The following is a 22,262-nucleotide window of genomic DNA, read 5'->3' on the forward strand; positions in this document are numbered from 1 at the left end:
GTTTTACCATTCATAAAATTCAATAGGTAATTACACAGTTAGGCAAACATCCTTAGAGGAAAGCAGAAGAATAATGAATTCCCTACATAATTATTTATAGCTGTGTTTTTGAGTGAACACAGTATAACAGGCATCAAGCCAATATTCAAAGGAAAAAAAACAGATTTGTAAAACCTTAAATATTTCTGTAAGCCAGTCCATAGACAACAGCCTATTTCACAATCTAATCTGCCTTTGCAATACCCTAAAATCCCAACAACTTAGACTGCCTCTCTGATTAATCATTACAATTTAAAATAAACCCTTGACAAGATGGGTCCAGAAGCACAACCACCAAATATGTAATGCTATCAAAACATGCAATTTGCTTAAAATAATGTTCCTGGGAAGTGCCATAGTGTCGTGTGCAAACCATGTTGTCTGATCTGTATTTTGAAGAAACCCTTGGGAACAAAATTATTACCAGGCATCAGTCAAAATGGCAATAACTACAGATCAAATCCAATTCAGTCTTTCATAACTAACCCTAAGAACAAGCTTCTTATCACTGCAAAGCTCAAAAAAGATGATGAAAAACTATATAACACAATGTCCTTTAGTTCCCTAAAGACAACTGATTACATTCAGTTAGGAGCTGATTGGTGTGCAGTGATGCTTCTGCTTTCCAAATACACAGCTTAATTGCCAATACAACTTCACAAGAAAACAGAGAGGAAAAAAAATTCCCTCTCCTGCTATTGAAAAGACAAGCAGTAGTTGCTAGCAAATAAAAAGACAGCCAAATTGTTGTTATTTTTTTAAGCTCAAATATCATCAATAACATGCTAGAGACAAAACTAAACAAACATTTTTTATAACAAACAAATAGAACATGATGCAAACATTCCCCTAAAATCTCATCAGTTTTATAGTGTCACAAGTAAAAATTATAATAAAAATCTATATCAATACATAAAATTCACAGCACAAAGGAGCTCTAACTGGACTGAAAAGAATGGGGGTTTAATTTGTAAATTGTATATAGATGCTCTTGCTCTAGTTTAAGTCTTCTTTTATACACATCATCAGAAACAATACTGGATAGATTGCTATCCTCTACTTCAGCACTCCACAAAACAGATTTAAATGGAAAAGATCATTGCACACAGGGCTGTGCAGAGCACATTTCATTATTCTTCTACAACAGCAGGAGTTTTCAAGCAATTTGAATGTTACTTAGTTTTACTGGAAGGAAAGAGTACAAAGTTGGCATTATTTTTATTACTGTAGCGTGTGGTATGCATAGCAGGAAAGTTGCTGGGTATATATATTGGAGCAAGAGGGGCATATGTCTTTAAGGAAATAGTAAAATCCAGACAATAAAATTTTAGCAATGTTAGCAATAAACATGAAGGTCCTCCCTCCTGCAGCAGCTTTAACATAAATGCCCAGCAGCTCTGTGGATTCCAAAGACTGAATCCTATATGCTTGCTCTTGCCAAATACCTCAATTGCCTTCAATGTGCATAATATTTCCTTAGGACTAGATTTATTTGTCTTCTTTTATCCAGCCACAATGTATTTCTGTCTTAGGAACTACCACTTCCCATCAATGCTTATGACAAGAACCTGCACACCTCTCACAGCTCCCCCAGCTCAAGGATAGGACAGCTAAATATGACACAAAAGCGCCTTCCAAACATTCTTTCTTCTTTATGAGGAATGCAGACAGATCCTAGTGGTAAATGTTCAGGACAATTCCAGGATTCCTTCTTCAGTGCAGAGGGGAGTACTTGTAGAGATGCACATAAAAGTTGCAGGTGAAGGAAACGGGAAGCGAGAGGGGGAAAGGAAGTTGGAGAAACAAAAGGCAGCTATAGGCATCATAAGCATTGCTGAAACAAACAGGTTGTGTGCATCCCATGTCTAGATCAAAGCCCCCATTAAACAACTCCAAAAATTCATTTTTAAGCAAGAACTTATTTCCTGGTTTTAAGACAGCACTAAAATAAAATAACAGGAAATGAATGGTACATCAGTGACTCTATAGGGTTTAAATTCTTCAATTTTCATCCATCTTGCAGAAACACAAAATTAATAGATTTTTTTCCCCACAAATAAATGGCTATTTCAAAACAATTATGTTCATTTATATAATGCAAAATATCCTGCAAGATAGCTGGAGATAAACAATATATAGACCAAGAGAGTTTCTGGGAAGGGCACAGCAGCTGAGCCAGAAGAAAACTCTGCCCCCATCCTGTTTCATATCTGGAACATTGGGGTGCCTGGTCACGTTGATGGCAATTCTTCCTCAGTGCAAGAGGAACCAAGCTGTCCCAGGAGACAAATCAGAGCAAAGGAAAGCCTGTTGAAAATGGAATCCAAGCTCTGACATAAACGTCTCAGCAGCAACTGTGAAGAGGTATTTCTCTCATACATCTGCTACAACTTTAACAGCTCTGCCTGTAAATTACTTGCTATTTTTTTGTTTTGTGGGGATTTTTTTTTAATTTTACCCTGGACAATTTCATGTAACATATTCATTCATTTATTAATTTATACATTAACATCCCTTTGTTATCTTCAATAACAATACTGTTTCAAAATTGAGTTGTGCTTCAGCTATCTACAAAATCTCTGATTTTTCACAGAAGCCTATTCACCTTTCAGTCATTTGTATTACATCACTCGAGTAACTACTAAATTTTATTTCAGGGAAAAATACATTTCTTCTGTAAAAATCTGCACTTGAAGTCACACTCCCTTTAAAGCCTTCAGAAAGATATAGACACGTTTAGTTTACAGCTCACCAAAGCTGCTTTCTATGCTAGTTTTGGAGATTTGATAAATCATGCCTCACACTCTGTAGAGACAAGCAGATCTCCAATGACTACAGGAGCCCACCTCAACACCACTGCTTTGTTGGATGATCCACCTCCTTGTGGATCCTCTTCGCCCTGCTCCTCACCATGACAAAAGGAGCAAGAGGAGATACTTGAGACCAACTTCAAATTTCACTTAGGTAAACAAGAAAGGCAAAGAAGCATGTGCAGCTGGTGTAAAATAAACATACTCTGCTAAAAATGTTCCAGACTGAATTGAAAATCTACAAGGAGCGAAGGAAAACAGCAACACAGAATTCCTTACAAAGATTCCTTGGAACTAGGAGATCCTGCTGCTACTCTCAAGCACTACTTAGACTCACCGTATTTTAAGACAGGACAAAATTTCCCAAACAAGTAATTTACTTGATCCAGGGTTTCCACCTTGATATAGTTTACTGCCACTGAAAACTCCCATGATCAATTAATATTTCATGTCTATCTCCAACAGACACTAAAACGTAATAAGGGTCTGATTTTATCAAATCCACAGTCAACCACAAACCTATCAATACAATTTCAGCAGGACAAAGTTGAAGAATTTTGTAAACAGAAGCTGCGTATTGATACAATCAATGCAACATCAACAGAGTCATTAAATAATTTGGGATGAAGGAACACGCAAAACAAGCCAGTAAAGAAGGAGGTGTGGTGGCTGCTTATGGTAAAAAAACCCAAAATTCTGTTATGAAAGGTCCTGTAATGTGGGAACTTTTGCTATGAAAGCTCCCAAATTCCTGGACCTTTCTGAAAAAGATGGCAAAGTATGCATTGAAAACACCATGGCTTAAATTAGCTGAGCATGAAGTACTGCGTTTCAGACTGCACAGGCTCAGTCACTGTGGTGCTCTGGGCTCCATTTCTGCTCTCTAAGCTGTCAACCACATGTCCATTGACACACACCCTCCTTCCTCAAAAGCACAGTGTCAGTAGCACCAGAGCCACCCAGAATGAGCTGTCTTGCAAGCACACACCCTGCTCTGGGATCCCCATGAGGTTCCACCAGGATCTTGCCCTTTGAAGGAGACACACAGACACCATGGCATGGGAGCCTGCACCACCACCCCACCTCATACAGGCTCTTTGCAGCATAAGTGCCATGGGGACAAATGCTGCCAGGGATTTCCCCTCCAACCCATGCCCTAAAATAACACTGAGATGTGGGAGGAAAGCATCTAGGTTAACACTGCCTCATGCAGCACTATTTTAAGCAGGAAAACCCTGAGGACTGGTAGGGTTTTGATTCCTTCTTCCAAATGTTGCCACTTTAGGCACTTCCATCAGACACTGCCTCCTCCTCCAGCTTTAATCACCTGAACAGCATTAGAGTAACAAAAATAAGGATAACTACTATACAAGGAAATGAATGAGAAATTAAAAAGTATTTTTATGCCAAGATCAAAACAATAGCAACCAAATATTTTTCATTGTGCCAGAAGAGACTTCTGGTATTTCTCAGACTACAGCATCACTCTGAGTTTGCAACTTAAAAAAAAATAAAATTATATTTTAAACATTTATATCAGCAAGCATCCTTTCAGAAGCTGAAACCCCATACCTGACGTACAAAACTGTTGGAGGTAGTATCAGAAGATGTACTCCCATCTGATCCTTTAAATCGATTTTTTCTTCTTGCCCCTTTACCATAAGACTGTTAAAAAAACAAACAAACAAAACACAGATTAGAGAAACAGCATTACAGCATTAGTTTGTGTTGCACAGAAAGCTTCCAGTGTCTCCTAGACTAGAAGGGATTCAGATTATCAGCTTTGTGCCAGTCAATAAACACATTCACTAAGTAACTGATGGGATGTATGTGCGAGTGCTCACCAGGTCAATTGAGCCCTAAATGTTTTGCTGTTGTTGGGTTTTTTCACACTTGGGTTCAGAAAAGTATTTATAGACTCACATAGATGTAGCATTATTCACTCAAGTCACAGTGATTAAAAAGTACAGTTTGTTGTGCGGCTAGTTTAAATAAACAAGGTAGGAAAGGAGGTACTGGAGCAGTCTCCAGGACATCACAGCTATGAGCCAAGTCAGCTGAGGGAACATTAACATGCCATAGCAAGAAGTGACACACAACTTGTTGATACAATCTTATAACTGAGGGAGATTTTACAATAATAATTTTTTTACAATAAGTTCAAGAAAGTAAAAGCAGTATAACAATAAAAAAGGACTATATGTATAACGGGGAAAGGGGTAATATGCTACTAAAAAAATCAAGGCATCACTTTTATCTACTAGGAATTTAAAGGGACATGAGGAGAAAGCTATGGCTGAAACAAAACTTTAAAACTATGGTTTAGAAACAAAGCAAATGCATGCATGTGTCCACAAAAAGCTACTTGTTTTGTGCATTAAATGTGGGTCATCAATGAATATGTTTACATTAAATTGCAAGGAAAAAAAATAGTTCAAAACGATGTTATTTGCAAGCACTAATTTCAGTGTAAATGAGTACAAATTGTACAGACTGTGAACTCTGCCACAACACTACCTCTGGGCTGTGCAACCTTCAGAGTTTTGGGCCTGAGCTTACTGGTTCCCATGGTGGGGAAGAGTGGGCTCCAGTGCAGGCTGAAACACTTAAAACCTCATACTGGCAGATTTTTAATATCATGTCTTCAAAATCTGAGTGCTGCTCTTAGCAGTACTGCATATGGTAAGTGTGACTCAATATTTTGCAGTCTAAGACTATCAGAGGAGGACAACAGATAGCCACTACTAACTTCAGATTGTTTGACAAACCCAGGTAACTTGCCTCCACCAGATGCAACAGAACAATCTCAGTCTGTAAGTTTGTTGATTCTGGGAGAGTTTGGAGCACTGGTTGAAATCTAATACACCAATCTTTCAGAAAGGATGACACAAGGAACAGTAGTTCTGTCAGCCAGACACTCTCAGCAAAAATAGTATCTGTTATCTCACTAACCTAACAATGACCTACAGCAAAAGCAGTGTTGTACCCCCAAAAAAACAGATTTATGGGAAAGATATTTTGCCAAGCTCATGTGATTTTTTCGAAACTGCAAAACAGCCCTGTAAGAAATTTCTGAGGGGCACCTAAATTGATTCTACACATGCTGGTTAGAGCAGAATTACACAAAAATCAGGATGTTGAACATTATGGCGATAAAAATAGCACATTCTGATGAATTTAGTAACCCAGCAGGTCTCAAAATATTAAATTAAATTTCAATCAGGAATAGTTTTACATGGTTGAATTTTTAAAAGGAATCTTTTATCACTGAAGAACTTTTTGGTAATGAAAAGGTCTTCCTAGATCAATAAAAGTAGATTGGAACCACTGTTACAAACAAATTATTAAAAATACTTTCCAGTTATAATACACTGTTCTACCAGAACCATATTTTTCCACCTAATAGAATGTAACTAATATAATATTCCACCTAATATAATATCAAAGTACCTAAAATGCATAAAAAGTATCTCTGGCAGCAGTATTCTTCAAATATAACATCACTAAATCAAAATTTACCTGGGTTGAATGGTTCACATTGAGTTAATTGTCTGTGGTTACCCACAAATATTCTGAACTGGTTTCCTACAATTTTTGTGGAACCATATAGAAATATACTTGCAAAAAAAAAAAAAAAAAAGAATTTCTAACATTCACAAAAGAGCTCAAGAACATAAAGGTCTACATGAAGACCACATGATCTAGGCAATTTCATTAATGGTGTACAGTACAAGATTGTGTATTTCCCAAGGAGATAATGAAAAACATGCACACATATTCTCTTTCACACTTTTTGTAACTGCCTCCAGTTTCTACAATATTTCTTTATTTAAAGTATCAGTGTTCGGTTTGCTAACAAAAAAATTTGTGAGAAAGGCAAAAGAAGGACTGAGCAGAGTGATGAGGATAAAACAAATAAGAGCAGGGAAAGAATACGTTACAAGCACAGATAGAGAAGTGTGCATTTTATCTGTGCAGCAATGACTAAAAGCATTTATTTCTGGCAACATCGTGGCAAATGCAGCTCGGGCTGAAACTTACCTTGATTTTTCAGTTTGAGGAGGTTTTTTTGTGCACAGCAACATGCACACTTTTGTTCTAGTGTTCTATAAGTGAAAACTCTTCAGAAGCATGAGCTACACACTAAGTTTAGATACAAAAAAACCTGTTGACCTGATGGCAGGCTGTGGCTACAGGCTATGGTACAGTCAGTTTTACACCTGCTTCTTTGCACAGAGCATTTTTCAATCAAAAGACTAGGGGACAACATTGCTTTGTGGGAAAACTGGGATTTAATGACTCTTCTCATTATTTTAAGGATGCTAATCAGGGACTACATCTTTTTTCCATGCTTTTCAAGCTTATTCCCACAGTCAAAAATGCCTGAAACTTTCTTCTGAAGATGAGATTAGCCTTCCATAATCAAAATAATCTTACATATTATTAAAAATTAATAATTATCTCTGCCATGTGGAGAAGCTTGAACACTTATCCTGTCATAGTTATTATGTTTTGCTTCTTCATGTGTACTTTTTCCACAAGATCTTAATGCAAGAACAAGTCTTTTGTTGTCTTTTAAAAAAAAAAAATGTGTAATGATCAGTTACTTTAAATTCTCAGGAAAAATTAAAAGGAAAAAGAGAACATTTTCCCCAATATGTTACTGTGATTTTCAAGTTAAAATACATTCCCTTATCTGTGTTCTGTGCAGCAGTTGCCTGCAATTAGGCAGCTAAAAATAAAGGGCTGAATCACGGCATGACATTGGCCAGCAAAAGCAGCACCACGGGGTAGTTGTTCTTAACCCATATGGTAACTGCACCTAACAGAACAACCACTGGAGACCAAACACCTCAGCACCCCAGTACACAGTGCCCAATGGTGGGAACCTCAAAACCCAGCAGGGCAGGGCTGGCACACCATCATTTGTCCCAGCTGATCTGGATACAACTGACTCCAGCCCTGTGAACAAGCTTGTTTGTATAAAAACTTTGCTGACAGTAAGTTCTTACTGGATTTTAGCAAAACATATTACTCAAACATAAAGTTATGTATACATGTAAGTGTTTACAAGATCAAAAGTGTAGCTTAGTTTATTAGTCAGATGTGTGAAATTCTTTTAAAATTGGCTGAGTTGCCAGAGACAAGAAATAAAACACATTTATGTTCTAAAGCTTCATAAAATACCTGGGAAAAAAAGTGAAACCTTACGAAAAAAACCAAACCAAAACCAAACCAAGTAGTTTTGTAAAAATCATTTCATCAGCCAAGACTTAACAAAGCAAAGAAAGACTGCTTTCCAACTCTGATTCAAAAGTACATTGCACAACCATTATTCAACCCATGTAATCAAATGAAATATGGGAATCATATGAAGCATTAAAGGCATACATTGCAGTTTCCTGTTAATTAACAGTTTTATACACAATTACTTGTTACTGTAAACAGATGAGATCAATGTCACTCAGTGAAACCCTTTAATTTTAATGAGGTTCTGTCTCAACACATAAAACACATGCATCCATAACATTTATTCCTGTAACACACATGACAAGCAGAAGGCATCGTTTATCCCTGTAGGCAAAATACTAGAATCTGGAAGAGGAAATATAATGCATTTAAAATTACCAACTATCTACAACAAGGGAACTGGTCTTCAGTGAGTCTTAAAATCCCCTTCACCAGTAACCACTCCAATGGTATTTTACAGCAAAGCAGTGGTGAGGATTATACAAATGATGAGTCTGAGCCTTTAACTATTTATCAGAGGTAAAAAAGCACCAGTGATTGAGTCTGATGGCAGGTGCAAAAGTAAACCCTTAAGAACTTGTCTCCTGAAGGAAGGGTACAGATGATTTAGGCAGTAGAGTCACTGATATCAAGTCAGTTCCTTAAACAAACATGGAAGAAAAAAATTGAAGAAAACAAAACCAGAAAACAAAATTTCAGAGCTACACTGAATCTTACATCATCTCAGATGAACAAGACAAGGGACCAACTACAAAAATCAAAAGAACACCTAAAGGTAAAAAGTTACCCCCTGAAGGATTAGGGAATTGCTAGAAGTCAGAAATACAAATATGCACTAAGTATTTTTCCTTCCCATGCAAAAGCTTCAAAAATATTTAAAGACACCCATGTTCCATACACAGCACATCAGGACAGTGCAGAATATATTCATCCAGCTCCACTCCTTAAAAGAACAGCCACTGCCACTTTAAGCATTCCTTACAACAAGGAAACAAATGTTCCCATAGGTCAGAACCTCTGGGCCCTTTCTGACCACTGGCCAGGCTTGCCACCACTCAGAAATTAAACCTTCCAGCATCAGCTGCATAGCTCAAATCCCCCACACCCTCACTCATGACATGAATATTTCTGATTTTTGCACCACAAATCATACTAATCTTATAGAGGAGTAGAGGTCAGCTTCTGGACCATACAGCCAAGGGCTGGAAGATGTACATAGACTTTGGTGATGTGCTCCCCACTAATCCACAGTTCCCTTCCATGATGGGAATGAGGGCAAGAGGATACAGCAATATATCCTGACTTGCCTCCACCTCAGGAGCAGGGTTTTGAGTCACCCTATGTGGTCAACATCAGTGCAGCCCCAGGACAGGCACTTTGCTCTGTGACACACCTTCAGAAAAGGAGTTGCCTGAGGAGACCACAGACTCATGTCCCCAAAGCAGAAAAGAATCCACAGCTTATGTCTCAAAACCTGGATTTCTCCAGACAAACAACTTTTGCAATCAGGAAAAAGCTCAGGAAAGACAGGACTCCTCCTCAGGAATCCTATCAAACTGAGGATGTCCAATAAAGTCATCAAGTTCACACAAGCTACAGGGATAGCCTGCAAAGTCAATTTCACAGTCATTTTACAAAATCCTACACCTACACCAAAACAAAAATCCATCCAAACAAGCAAACAAAAAACCCCAAACCTCCACAAATAATTATCTTCTCAAAACTTGCAAATACAATACATAAATAAGTATTTGAGAGATGCTTCTTTTTCACCATTAGAAGAAAACTAATTTCTGCCGAGCAATCTGTAATGGTTCAATCTTAGATGCTCTTTTCTGCTGGCCTGTGATAAAGTCTTGCCAACATTGCATCTAGAAACAGCCCTGTTCTTGCCAGTTCCTACACTTGTAAGCCATCTCCCAGTGCTCTCACCCTGGCCTCAGACCAGGTCATCTGGCAGTTTCCACCTGCCAGACAAGAAGCTGGGAACTTGGCTGGCTCTCCTCCTCCCCAATGGCTCAGAAACCCACCTCAGTGCAGACCTGCTGCATACCTGTTTGTAATGCCAGTGATGAAGATGTCAGCTCCCACCTCAGCAAAACAGGAGCATACAACAGCAGAAGGTGCTGAAGCTCATGCCCAAACCCCACTGTGCCTCCCGTAGCCTTTAAAAACTGGCAAGTACAGTTGTAGGCCACGTGCCTGTACCTCTCCACCTGCTCTCCATGGATTTCTGCATTTCACTTGCTCAGGCAAAGAGAAAGAGATCTGACTCTGTGACAGAAGGATGCCTGCAGGGACCAACAGCCAACTATGAGAACTTTCCCTCTGCTAAGGGTCTGCTACCCTGAGAACGAGAGACCAAGGCAAGCAAGCCCTTGGAGGGCAGGGAAGGCAATTTTGGTTCCTTTATCTTTAAACTCTTTTATCCCAGCACAGGAAAGACCTGAATAAAAGAAGCAGAAGAAAAGTAACTGAGACTCCAAAGAAGCCAGCCTTGGAATAGCAGAGGAGCTTTATATCTGTAGAGACAAAACACGACAAAACCAGAGATTGCCTCTAGAAAATAGTTACCTGATAAATAAGTTAGGAGTGAAACTGCTGAACTTTTTTGGAGGAATTTTGCACTCTAGATGTAAAGAACAACTATTATATCTCATCTATGCTGATAACATGTAATACTCAAGTGGAAAATATCTCTGGAAGAGATGAGCATGCAAAATTACCTTTCATTGCTTGAGTACAGGATAATGCAAAAAAAACCCCAAAGAGCAGAGAATTTGTCAGTGAAGTCAGTGAAGGACTATTAAAATTAATTTTCTCAGTAAGGAATACAACGGTGAAGGGAGGTTACCACATTGGGAGAGAAAACACAACCTCTTGCTGAGAGCCATGAGGAAGTCCAATGAATGGAATTATCTCTTCTTCGTTTGTATATCCTCCACTGAACTGCTGCCACATTGGATCTGACTTCTAGGGATGCTGCCAGAAGAGAGTGAAACCTTCCATGCATCTATAACAAATGGGTATTGGTATTATTTAAGTAAGCAAAGAGATATAAATTTTGTTTGTTTGTGGCTTACAAAGTGTTCTTGCAGGTTAGTACTGGGAAATACATGGTTGCAAAATGTTTGTTTGAAGAACAGGTAAACATGGTATGAATTGTGATTAATCGACTCAGCTGAAAGCAGCAGAGGGCAGTGTGATTAATCTGCTGAGAATAAATCTCTGGATATTTTTCCATTCCTCATTACCACAAGACAGGCAGTGAAGGGATGGTGCTATACAACTGAGAAGGTAGTTGGAGATTCAGGAAGGAATCTCACAACAGCCCCTGTAAGGGCTTGTAACTAAGCTGATTTTCTGGAATCGCAACAAGCACATCACTCTAAAACTCACCTTAACATCAATTGCAGCTGATAGAGAAGGAAAACTCAACAAGCCTAACCCCTAGCCTCATGCATTCAGTTTACCTTCTGCAATGCAACCTGAAAAACAAGCCAAGCACTCCAGGGATGATGAAACCTTTAGACTTGGAAGGCAGAAACATTTAGCAGTACCATGTAATGGAGGAAAGCTAAATGCAGGTGAAAGAGCTGAAGAAAACAATCAAGAAGAGAATTGTTTTCACTTAAAAAGTGTCAGGTTGTTAGCACATGCACTGACAGATGATGCATAAGCTGGCAAAAAAAAAGAACAGGAGGAAAATAATAATGAGGAATAGGGAAGAATTCATCCTGTTTAAGACACCCTCTCCCTCGACAAGGTAGCCTGCAGTTGCTTGATAGAATGTTTCATTATATTTTCTTTGAAATATCTTTGTGTAATTTACTCATGTGATTTTCTATGACTGTCCCTAATGCACAGCAGAGGAAGCTTTATGATGAGAAAACAGCAACAGAAATTGAATCTAATGATTTTTGAGGACTGAAGGACTTTGAAGTAGAATCATAAGAAAATTACATGGGAGCAAAGGGAAAAAAGAAGCGAGGCTAAGAGTTACCATGAAAGGCATTAATATGCTATGTTATATCATAAACAAATCAGAATAGTATCTGGGGTTAATTAAAATTATTAAACTGAATATTCTACTAATTCAGATTCCTAAAAAAAGGGAGGTTCCTTGAATAAAGAACTAAAAAGAAGATAGGGGTTGATTTAAAAAAAAAAAAAAAAAAACACCAAAAATTGATCATTGAACACTGATACATTTGAATAGTTTGCTTCTTTGCTTTCAGAAAACCTAATGCTGAGTTTATTACAAAAGGGCCACACCTAAAGCCACCATTTTGCACTAGCATATACCTGGACATTGTGAAGAAGTCCACAGTGTAACTGTTAGCATGCAGATTTGTCTGGATAAAACTGGACATCTGAAACTATATTGCAACTCCATCTACGACCAAGATCCATCTAAGTCTAAGATCACATTGAACTATAACTAGAATTGTTTTTACAGTCATATGGACTTAAAAGTCACAGAACCTTATGTAATACAGAAAAATACACCAATATCTAGTCCAGTTGCAAGGAACTTCCTGGAAAAATACAGTACAACTGTTATGATCAACACCCAAAGAGATTTTCTTTTGCTTGCAGATCTTGTTAGGAAAATGCATTATGAAAATAAGAAATAAATTTTACACCGATGCTACCTAGGAATATTTCACATATCTAACTACCTTTTAAGTGAACTACTACTACAGAGTTAATTATATTCATTCCTCTGCCACGTGGTGACAAGTGTGGCCAAAATGGATGGACAGGCACAATCCAAGATATTGACCATGATGTTAAAATAGGTTAAAAGAAATCTCAGCCTTGCAAAAGTAAAATTCTTGGGTAAGAGAATTGTTGTGACTTGATACAACTCTACAAAGGCTCCTCAATAATATTTCACTAAATCATAATTCCCAGAAGAAGCACTTCTGAGTGAACACTTTTAGGAGTGACATCATTCTGTAAGCTTGCATGTTGGTTTGGGACTTTTTTCCTGACATTTCCTGAGATTCTTTGGCAGGAAATGTTTCTAGGATTGATATTTAAGTACCTTAGTGGTAACACATAACTGAGGTACCTGTAGGCAATCTACTTGATGATTCACATGTCCTCATTAAGCCTCTCCTCACTGTGAGTGTGTTCTAAAGCACCAAGATTTTACAATACTGGATTTTTTGAATATTCATGGAACAAAAACTCAAATCAAAATAATTGTCTCTAAATGCAGTGCTTACTAAGGAATTAAATTGCATTATTATTCAGACAAAGGGCTCTTTTGTTTCCATAATCTTATTTCCTCTATACCAAAGGTTTATGTATGACTGAAACAAGTACATATTGAGAAGATGATTCCTGTTCTGCCTAATGACTTTGTTTCCAAAAGCTGAAAAACATCTCTGAATCAAAACCCTGCATTATTACTGTCTTAAAAAGTGAATCTTTTTGGCTGTGAATGTTCAGAAACCTGTTTTATGAAACAGAATACAAACTCATTACCTGAAACATAAATAACGTGGGTGTTAGCAAACTATTCTTCCTCTCTAAACATAGGTTCTTTAAGCCTAGTAAAAAGAAGGGGTGACAAATCAATTTTATGATCAGTATTTGACATTTGTCCACAGCAGAGAGGCACCATATGATCTAACAGTCGCTGATTCTGTGCTTAGGGCTGAAAAGATACAAAAAAGGGGGGGATTTGTAGGTCAGAAATTACCTCCTTTGCAACTGTTTCTAGAGAAGCTGGCAAAGCATATGGCCCTACTGAAATGTCTGTTCTGTGCTTGGAGGCTACTGACAAATTCACATCCAAAGAGACACTTTTTCTTTTTTAGTTTAACCTACTCTCTGCTTCAGTGCCTGGATTTTGTTCTGCTGCCACTGGGCCTGAGTAAGTAAAGATCAACCACCAAGGCTGTTGACAGACTGACAGCATTTTCCTCTGTCAATCAGGCACTTGTGGGACAAAGCTGGTCCAACTTGTCAAACAAAGCGTGAGAGACAGCTGTAGCAGCAACAGTAAAAACTGCACCCCAAAAGGAAAAGACCACTGTCCCTACAAGAACATGCATGTTTGTAATCTGAAATATACACAATCAGATTTTACCACCAGATTTTTACCCTTTACTGGGTTCAGAAACAGCACTCTGAAGTCTTTATAGCCAACTATTGCAAAGTTGAAGATATTATGCAACATGCACACATTAAACAGAAACAATCTTTCAAAATAAAAAGTCTTTTCTAAGCCTTTTCTAACCCTGCCTCCTTCTCATCACCCATCCCCACCTGAACACTGCACAAGAACCGAGTTGTTAAAATTTCTGAGACGACTGTACAACCTTCTGCATGGAAATCGAGCATCTTAAATCTGCAGCATGTTCAACACCTTCAGCCTCTCCAAAATTCCTGCTGAAGAACCGGCGTGAATCGCCTGTTCTCACCTCCAGACCGCCACCAGCCCGTGGCCGTGCGTGGAAAGCATCAGGTACGGATACAACAGGTTACTGGAGCAGGGAAAACATAGCCGTACCCTGCGACTAATGCATGTGCGGAAGATCAGAGCACCGTATTCTTACATATTCATCCTCCAAATAACCGCAAGGCTCTTTTGACTTACGATGCTCCTACGGCACAGAGCATCCCATGTATGTTAATTAAACGGCATTTGAGGGTGGGGGTGAAGACAGGGGTTTCGGGCTTCTAAGGGAACCGTCAAACTTTTCCGACGGCGGTGACCGAAGTTGAAGGACGGGGAGCTCCGGCCGCCCCGCCCGCGCCCCCGCCCGCCGCGCCCCGCGGTACCTGCGCTGCCGCCGCGGGCAGGGGGTTGTCCAGCAGCTCCATCTGCACCTCCTGCGCCGGGCTGGGAGGCGATTTGGACATGTCGCTCTGGACCATTGGGCGAGGACAGCGGGTGGCTGGGCGCCGAGCCCCTCGGCGGGACAGAGCCGAGCCGGGCCGAGCCGAGCCGAGCCGAGCCGAGCCGAGCCGAGCCGGGCCGAGCCGAGCCGAGCCGAGCCGAGCCGAGCCGGGCCGAGCCGGGCCGAGCCGAGCCGAGCCGGGCCGAGCCGAGCCGGGCCGAGCCGAGCCGGGCCGAGCCGAGCCGAGCCGGGCCGAGCCGAGCCGGGCCGAGCCGGGCCGAGCCGAGCCGAGCCGAGCCGAGCCGGGCCGAGCCGAGCCGGGGCGGGGCGGCGGGCACCGCTCAGCGCCCGGCCATGGCGAGGAGCGGGCGGGCGGCGCTGCCCTGCCCAGCCCGGCTCCGCTCCGCTCTGCCCTGCCCAGCCCTGCCCAGCCCTGCCGCTGCCGGCGGGGAGCGCTCGGCGCCGGGGCAGCGGCGGCGGCGGGCGCGGGGGAGGGCAGGGGGCGGTGCGTGGGGAAGAGGGAAAGTGGCAGCGAGCAGCATCTCCCGCCGGCAGCGCCGGGCGGGGGCGGCGCCGGCCCAACCCCAACGCGGCCGAGCGGCAAAGTTGGGGCTGTGGATCGGGGTACAGGGTGCAGTCAGGCCCTGCTTTCCCCAGCTCTGCCGGACGTCTGGACCCTGCCCGCACGGCACCGCCTGCTCAGCCCGCATCGCCCAGACCTGCGGGTTTAGGGAGCAAACCGGCACTTCCACAGAGAAAGTTCCGTAGGTCTCTCGTGTTGATGGGATTTTTGCATGTACTTGGAGGTTCCTGTGCACATATCAACAAGGGATGAGTGAGATGAAGCCCGCTGTCTAATTTTATATAACCTGTAGCTGCACAATCTCACTGGAGGATTTTGAAAGACCTGTTTGAAACCTAATCTGGAAAATCACCCTCCGCCCCGAGATGATCTGTGATTTCTTATGACAGATCATTTATGACAGCCGGCCTAATGGCTGTCCCGATGGAGACCAGACCTCTGACCCTGTGAGCCCACAGCGGTGTGATGCCTTCCTCTCCCCGGAGGGCACCCGGCCCTGCCCCGAGCAGCACGAGAGGGAAACTTATGTTTTCAGAATCACTGTGTGATGGCTTGTGAAATTTCTTATCAGCTGCTTATAAACCGTGAAAACTGAGTCTAGGAACCGACTGGCCTAATGTCACACACTTAAATTCACAGCCATTACTAAGAGCAATAAGTCACTTTCAGGAAAAGAAGCCAGCAAACCAAAGCCAGCACAAAAGCCAGATCAATTTCAAAAAGTACTTTCAAGATTTGTCTAGATTGCATGGTTGATTTATCTCGTTTGTCGTAAGAGCTTATAAGCTTCCTTTCTGAATTAGCTTACTCCTATGGATTTTCTCATAAGAATAGTGAAAACCTTACAGGAACAGCCCATTTTTTTGTGAAGGAATTAGTTTACTCTGCAAGAGGACGTGCTCTGAGGTTTGAAGAACTTTCACTTGCCCCAAAAGTTTCATATTTATTTTGAAGACAACATTTTAAAATCATTTTCTAGAATTTTTTAAGGTGTGGTCCATGGCAAAACAGAACCTCAATTTAAAGTGAAAAGTGTGGGGTTTATTGTTTAACTTTCATTCAAGAAACTCGATAGAGATGCTCAACAATCTGGAGATGCTGGAGCCTGGACTGCTCCCAGATGTTTTTCAAGTGATTGTAACCAAAAAAGATATTTTCTTTTTAGACATTTGGTGTGAAAAATGCATACTTCACCCTTTAATAGAGGCCTTGAAGCAGTTGTTTCTGTGACACTTACAATTAGATTGTTTAAATGGAATTACTCTTTGTGACCATCATCATTATTAAGGAATTTACCGTAAAACCTAAACCCAGTATTTGTGTTAATGATTGCTGGCTGGCATATTATTATTGAAAGATGTTGTCTTTGAATTTTTAACACCTTTATAGCTTTGGAACAATTTATCCTTGTGTTTTGAGCCATGCTCTAGGAAAGGCACTTGATGATCCACCATGATTCAGTACATTTACTTGGTAGATTTTCAGGCATCTGTCAGGGTTTGCCTGTTCTCTCTCACACAGAGAAGGGAGTGGAAGTTACTTAATCATGTAACAGTGGCCCTTCATATTGCCTTCTGGATTTTCACTTTGTAAAGAGCATATAAGTAAGAGCATTTTTTTAAGTATACCATCCTTCTGTAAGAGTAGTAGTGGTGATTTTTGAAACATTACAGTTTCTAAAACCATGAACTGTGAATCTGGATTGAAAGAGTATTTCTACTCTCTTATAGATTAGAGCTTGAATATGTCAATTGAAGTTCATTTTTTGTGTGCTCAGTCATATATTTTATGATTAATATTTTTTCTTTCCATTATAAAAATATAATGGTAATGATTTTGCTCATTTATCTGCATACATATAGGGTCTGTAGAAAGAAAAGACTTGGAAAAGAAGATCCCCCCCCCCACGCACAAATAACATCTGAATTTTTTGTAAGTTTATTTGGTTTTTCTTTCTGCAGAAAAATATTCTGCATAACTGTTCTTTAGCAGCAGTTGTCATTCATTGCCTTGATGTAATGAGTGGCTAGAAGATTAGCATAGAAGAATAATTGTGAGTATTTTGTTCTGCTTCACCCCTTTTGTTTAGCAGTTAATCCAAGTTCTCTAACCTTGAAATGTGCAGTGAAAATCCTTCAGCTGAACACATGTGCCTGTAGTCATCCCCCTGCATGCTGTTTTTGGCCACATCTGCTCCAGGATAAGGGTCAATGTGTAAAAACAATGTGCAGGGATTCTAAATTGCTTGTTCTTTCTCAAGGGGAAAAGCAACCTGGTACGTCTAACCCCTTCTCAGCAGAAAACCACACTGCTGCATTTATTTACACTTTTATCTGCAACAGAGAGGTGTTGTGCATGCTTATTTGGATTTTTATAAACATGTAAATGTTAGAAAACCAGAAGAAAACACAAGCTGTTTTGTTCATAGGGCTTAAAAAAAAAACAAAACAAACCCAAAAGCTTAAGCTGACAAACAAGATAACCTGACTTGGGTGCCAAAAATAGCTGAGTTTTTTGCATGAGAGTTTAGATGTTCTTTTAAAGCAAGGAGGGCTGTATTACTTTGCATATTTAAATATTCTTTATCACCAGTATAAGAATGTGGTGTCAGCATCATGTCCTAACCTTTATGGCAAATACATGTTTTGTTTAGCCTATATCTATCACCTAAATATGCATAAATAGGCCAAGGAGGGTTGGCTGATAATTGTGCAAATGCAGGTAAAAGCTAATAACTTAGACCCAAGGGACTTCATTAGAAACTTGCACAAATACAGACCAGTGAGCTTACAATTATTCTTACAAAACTAATAAAATGCTCCTAACTGAGCATATGTTTAAAGCCCTGATATAGAGAATTTCTTTAGGACTTTCAGTTAAAAAAAAATGCTAGCCATCTATTAGTCTGTGCCACCTCCTGCCTAAAATGAATTGTAGCCAGAAATTCAATATTGTGAAAAAAAAAATTCACTTGATTACCTGGTTTTAATATCTCAAAACAGACATAGTTCATCTTTTTCAGTGATAAACTTGAACCTGCCTGTCACAAGTGCAAATTGAAGGGATTCCTCTTATTTTAGCACCTTATCTTTTACACAAGTCTGAACAAAACCACTCCAGACAGGCTCACTTTTGAATCTGTTATCAGTCTGTATCAGAGCACAACACCACCTGGCTGAATTTAATGAACTGATCCATTCTCCCAGCTCGTGTTTATTATGTTTTATTCTTGGATATAGGTGCCATGCACCCACGAAAGCCTTGATTGATGCTGTTACAATGCATTCAGGAGAAGACAGGATTGGAAGGGGGAAGGTTTCCACATGATGGAAGATAGGAGCAATATATAAACACTGGCAGAAATGCTTTTAATGCACAGAAAGGCTCGCAATATTTGAAAAAGCCGCAACACCTACTAAGCACTTATTTTCAGCCCTTTGCAAAACGTGACCAAAAAAGGCACGCTCCCGCTCGCAAGCTGTTCACTTTGTGAGAGGCAAATTTGCTGTCGATGGGTTGTATACAAAGTTCATGTTTGATTAAGCACTTCTGCAGAAGTTGCTGGTTTCAGTTGATATTTTCTTTGCTTTTTCTTCGCTCTCCTGTCATAACTGAGACTGCATATCTCCTTTTGTATCCCCAGTCCTTACCAATTATGGTGTGCCTATTTATAGCATCATTTTTCTCTTATTAAATACTTGAATCACAAGAGCACAAAAAGGCTTTATAGCATTCTCACCCACAAATATGCTCAGCCCATGTGAGTTACTGACATTAGAGACAGATTTTAATAGATTGTGTGTGGCCTGTGTCCAAGGACAGCATCCAAGCTCTCCACAGCTCCTTGAGGATGGCCTTTCCTCCACCCTTCATTGAGCCCTGTGCTCAGTTCAGGCTTCTCTGCTTTTGGGTAGGTTTTGTTTTGGTTTTTTATCAACCCAACAATCATTTATTTGTGGCATTGAGGCAAAATTTCATTCAAAATAAATGGTGTAAGAAAAGACAGTGACAATCTCTAGTCAGTGTGAGGATTGCAAAACCATCAGTGTGGCTGACAGTTAACTCATCGTTACCAAGGCTGCTGGCAGAGTTAATACGTCTGAGAGTATTGAAATTCTTTGCCAATTTATACATGCACAGATCTGAAGCGCAAATCGATGATGGCACCACTCCATGTTGCCATCAAGCCAGTTTTAACAGTGAGCATTTGCCAGATGTCGTTTCCCTCCCTCCTTGCCTTGGCTGCTCTAATCTGATCCTCTGTGGTGCACCACTTAGCTCTTGGAGCAGGAGGGACTCCACTCAAGAACTAAAGGTAAAATGTAGCAGAAAATTAATTTCCTTTCCATAAGGTAAATCTGCTGCTCTGTCTCCGAGAGCCATCCTACCATGAAGACTGAGTAGTGCAACTGCCAGGGTGAAAGGGGAAGGAGAGACAGCAGGGATACACAACTCGGAACAGGGCTGAAAAATTCCTTCCTGGCAGCACACCAACCCTTAAGGCAGCCTAGCTATAAACATCAAACTGCAAAGGCTTGGTTTGGAGAACATTACTGCAGAATAATGCTGATTTGATTTCAGAAAAGTAATTTTTGTTAAGTACTTTGAGCAAAAATATGTTAAGGAAAGACAAGTCTTCAAGCTTTTGTTTGTTTCTCCTTTTTCTCACATATCACTAAGCCTCTTCTACTCAACTTTGACCCAGTCTTTAAGAAAAATTAAGTTCTTATTTTGTAAGAATATGATTTTCGATAAAGCACCCTTCAAGTTTTATAAGAAAAAATATTCTGAGAAATACAATATCAACAGTCACGTTAATACTGTGATGTAAGTGCTATAATAGCCACAGTCAAAAACCAACTTATGTATTTCCAGAGAAAATTTTTCAAGGGAAACAAACCTTTGTGCCCCTAAAACGTGAAATGGTGCATTTCTTTCACCTTCACATGTAGTTCCACCAACTTCTCTGACTCCATGCTGCCCTGAATTTTATTGAGATAACTGTCCTTGAAGTGTCCTTCAAAAACCTAAAAACCAAGTTAGTATTGATACAATAATTTTCTATTGTAACATTGCAATGGCATCCCATCTGACTTCTCTGGGAAAAAATGCCAAAAGCCTAATAGCAACATTTTGATCCCAGTCATGTGCAAAGAAGAAAACAGTGGCAAGTATCAATCAAATGTACTATACATTTTTAAAGTAAATATACACTTTTATATTACTTTGAAACCATGTTTTTTAAAATACACCCTCAAATACTTCCTATGACATGTTTCTCAAATCTGTTTGGCTTCCTTATATCATTACTAAGAAAATAAATTTGCCTTCAAATTTGCTCTGGTCTGTTTTGTAGGAGGAATAGCTTGAAATAAATGTAAGTTTTTTTAAAAAATTTTCTTTGTGATGGAATTACACTTATTTAAAAAAATAGGAAAGGATCAACTTCTAAAATCACATATCTATTAAAAGCAACAGCTAATGTATTGGTGTCCAAGCCTGTGTCACCCAGGACTTTAAAAATCAAACCACTCTGTACTACTCCAGTGGAGAGTACAGGAGCCACTGCTCCTGGTGAAAGCCATGGTGAAATACATCCATGTTCAATCTTGGGTTAGTTGCCTGAATGCATATTTCTGAAAAAAGCAGCAAAGAATGAAAGTGCAGAAGCATCTCTCCTTCAAGGAGGGCATTTCAGGCCATCAGTGATCTCACAAGGCATTCATAAAAAACCCAAATATTCACTAGTACTTAAAAGAATCCCTTAACAGGAAATCTGGTCAGAACTGCTTTTCCTTATGGCACCTGTGAAATTTTGTGGTCACTCAAGACCACAGAGTTAGTGGCAGACTGCATCAGCTCTAGTGTGCCATCTAAAATCTGCCCAGGTGAATTCAACAGGCAGAGACAGCTCCATGGCAACAAATGCTAAAGAAACATTGTTAGCCAGAGACCTAATTCTGCAAAGATACATAAGGTGTAGTCTAGCACAACAGGAAGAAAAATATATTTCAAAGAGTGATAATGAGCAAAGCCTTAAAAAATTTCCTCTTCAAGAAAAGCAGCAGATCATGGTCTTTGGTAATTAGCCATAAAGGAAGTCTTTGGTAATTAGCCATAAAGGATTTTTCCTGAGAACAAAATATATTCCGGATGAGATTTTACAGCCTTTGTTTGGACAATATTCAAATAAATTTCAAGTGGTTGTTTTGTTTCTTCTTCTCTTTTTTTTTTTTTTTTTTTTTTTTTTTTTTTTTTTGTATAATTAGTGGACATCTCTATTCACTCAGATCTCAAGAAGTCCTGCAATTTTTTCCTGTCCATCTGAAGATAGAAGCATCAAAAAAAAGGGAACCATTCCTGTTCAGCTATTACTTAAGCCCTAGGTTTCTGAGATCGTGAATGAGCTGTATATCAGGGTACCAGAAGGAGTCCTGAAAATCATTCATAGACGTAGCTTCATTAGTTTCACAGAACCCTTCATGAGTTACAAAGTGCTCTACAGTAGTTTTTGACTGGATGCCAGAATCCCAAACATGATTTCTTATGTATTGGACATATTTCAGTATGGCTTATAAACATTAACACAATTCTTACTTCGTGCAAGTTTTCTTCTAGCACTTTATACCCAGTAATTCAATATTTGCTGTAGTAAATGTCTTTATATCTTCTGAATGTTCATCTACTATGCAATACATAGCAAAACCCCATGATTTCGTTTCT

At 39.8% G+C, this 22,262-nt stretch overlaps 1 protein-coding gene across 3 annotated transcripts in view; it reads right to left on the bottom strand.

Moving 5' to 3' along the window:
- CACNB2 (calcium voltage-gated channel auxiliary subunit beta 2) overlaps positions 1–15,004 on the bottom strand; it is a 247,294-nt gene extending 232,290 nt beyond the window's left edge. For all 3 annotated transcript variants that reach the window (XM_083857666.1, XM_083857665.1, XM_083857668.1), the window contains exons 1-2: positions 14,898–15,004; positions 4,422–4,514 (exon numbers count right to left, since the gene is read on the bottom strand). In XM_083857666.1, the coding sequence (XP_083713792.1) occupies positions 4,422–4,514; positions 14,898–14,993 (189 nt within the window). In that variant the 5' untranslated portion in view covers positions 14,994–15,004. The remainder of the gene's footprint in view (positions 1–4,421; positions 4,515–14,897) is intronic.
- Between the last annotated feature and the right edge of the window lie 7,258 nt (positions 15,005–22,262).

The sequence above is a fragment of the Zosterops lateralis genome (genome assembly GCF_965231275.1).
Source record: "Zosterops lateralis genome assembly, chromosome: 1".
Lineage (NCBI taxonomy): Eukaryota > Metazoa > Chordata > Aves > Passeriformes > Zosteropidae > Zosterops > Zosterops lateralis.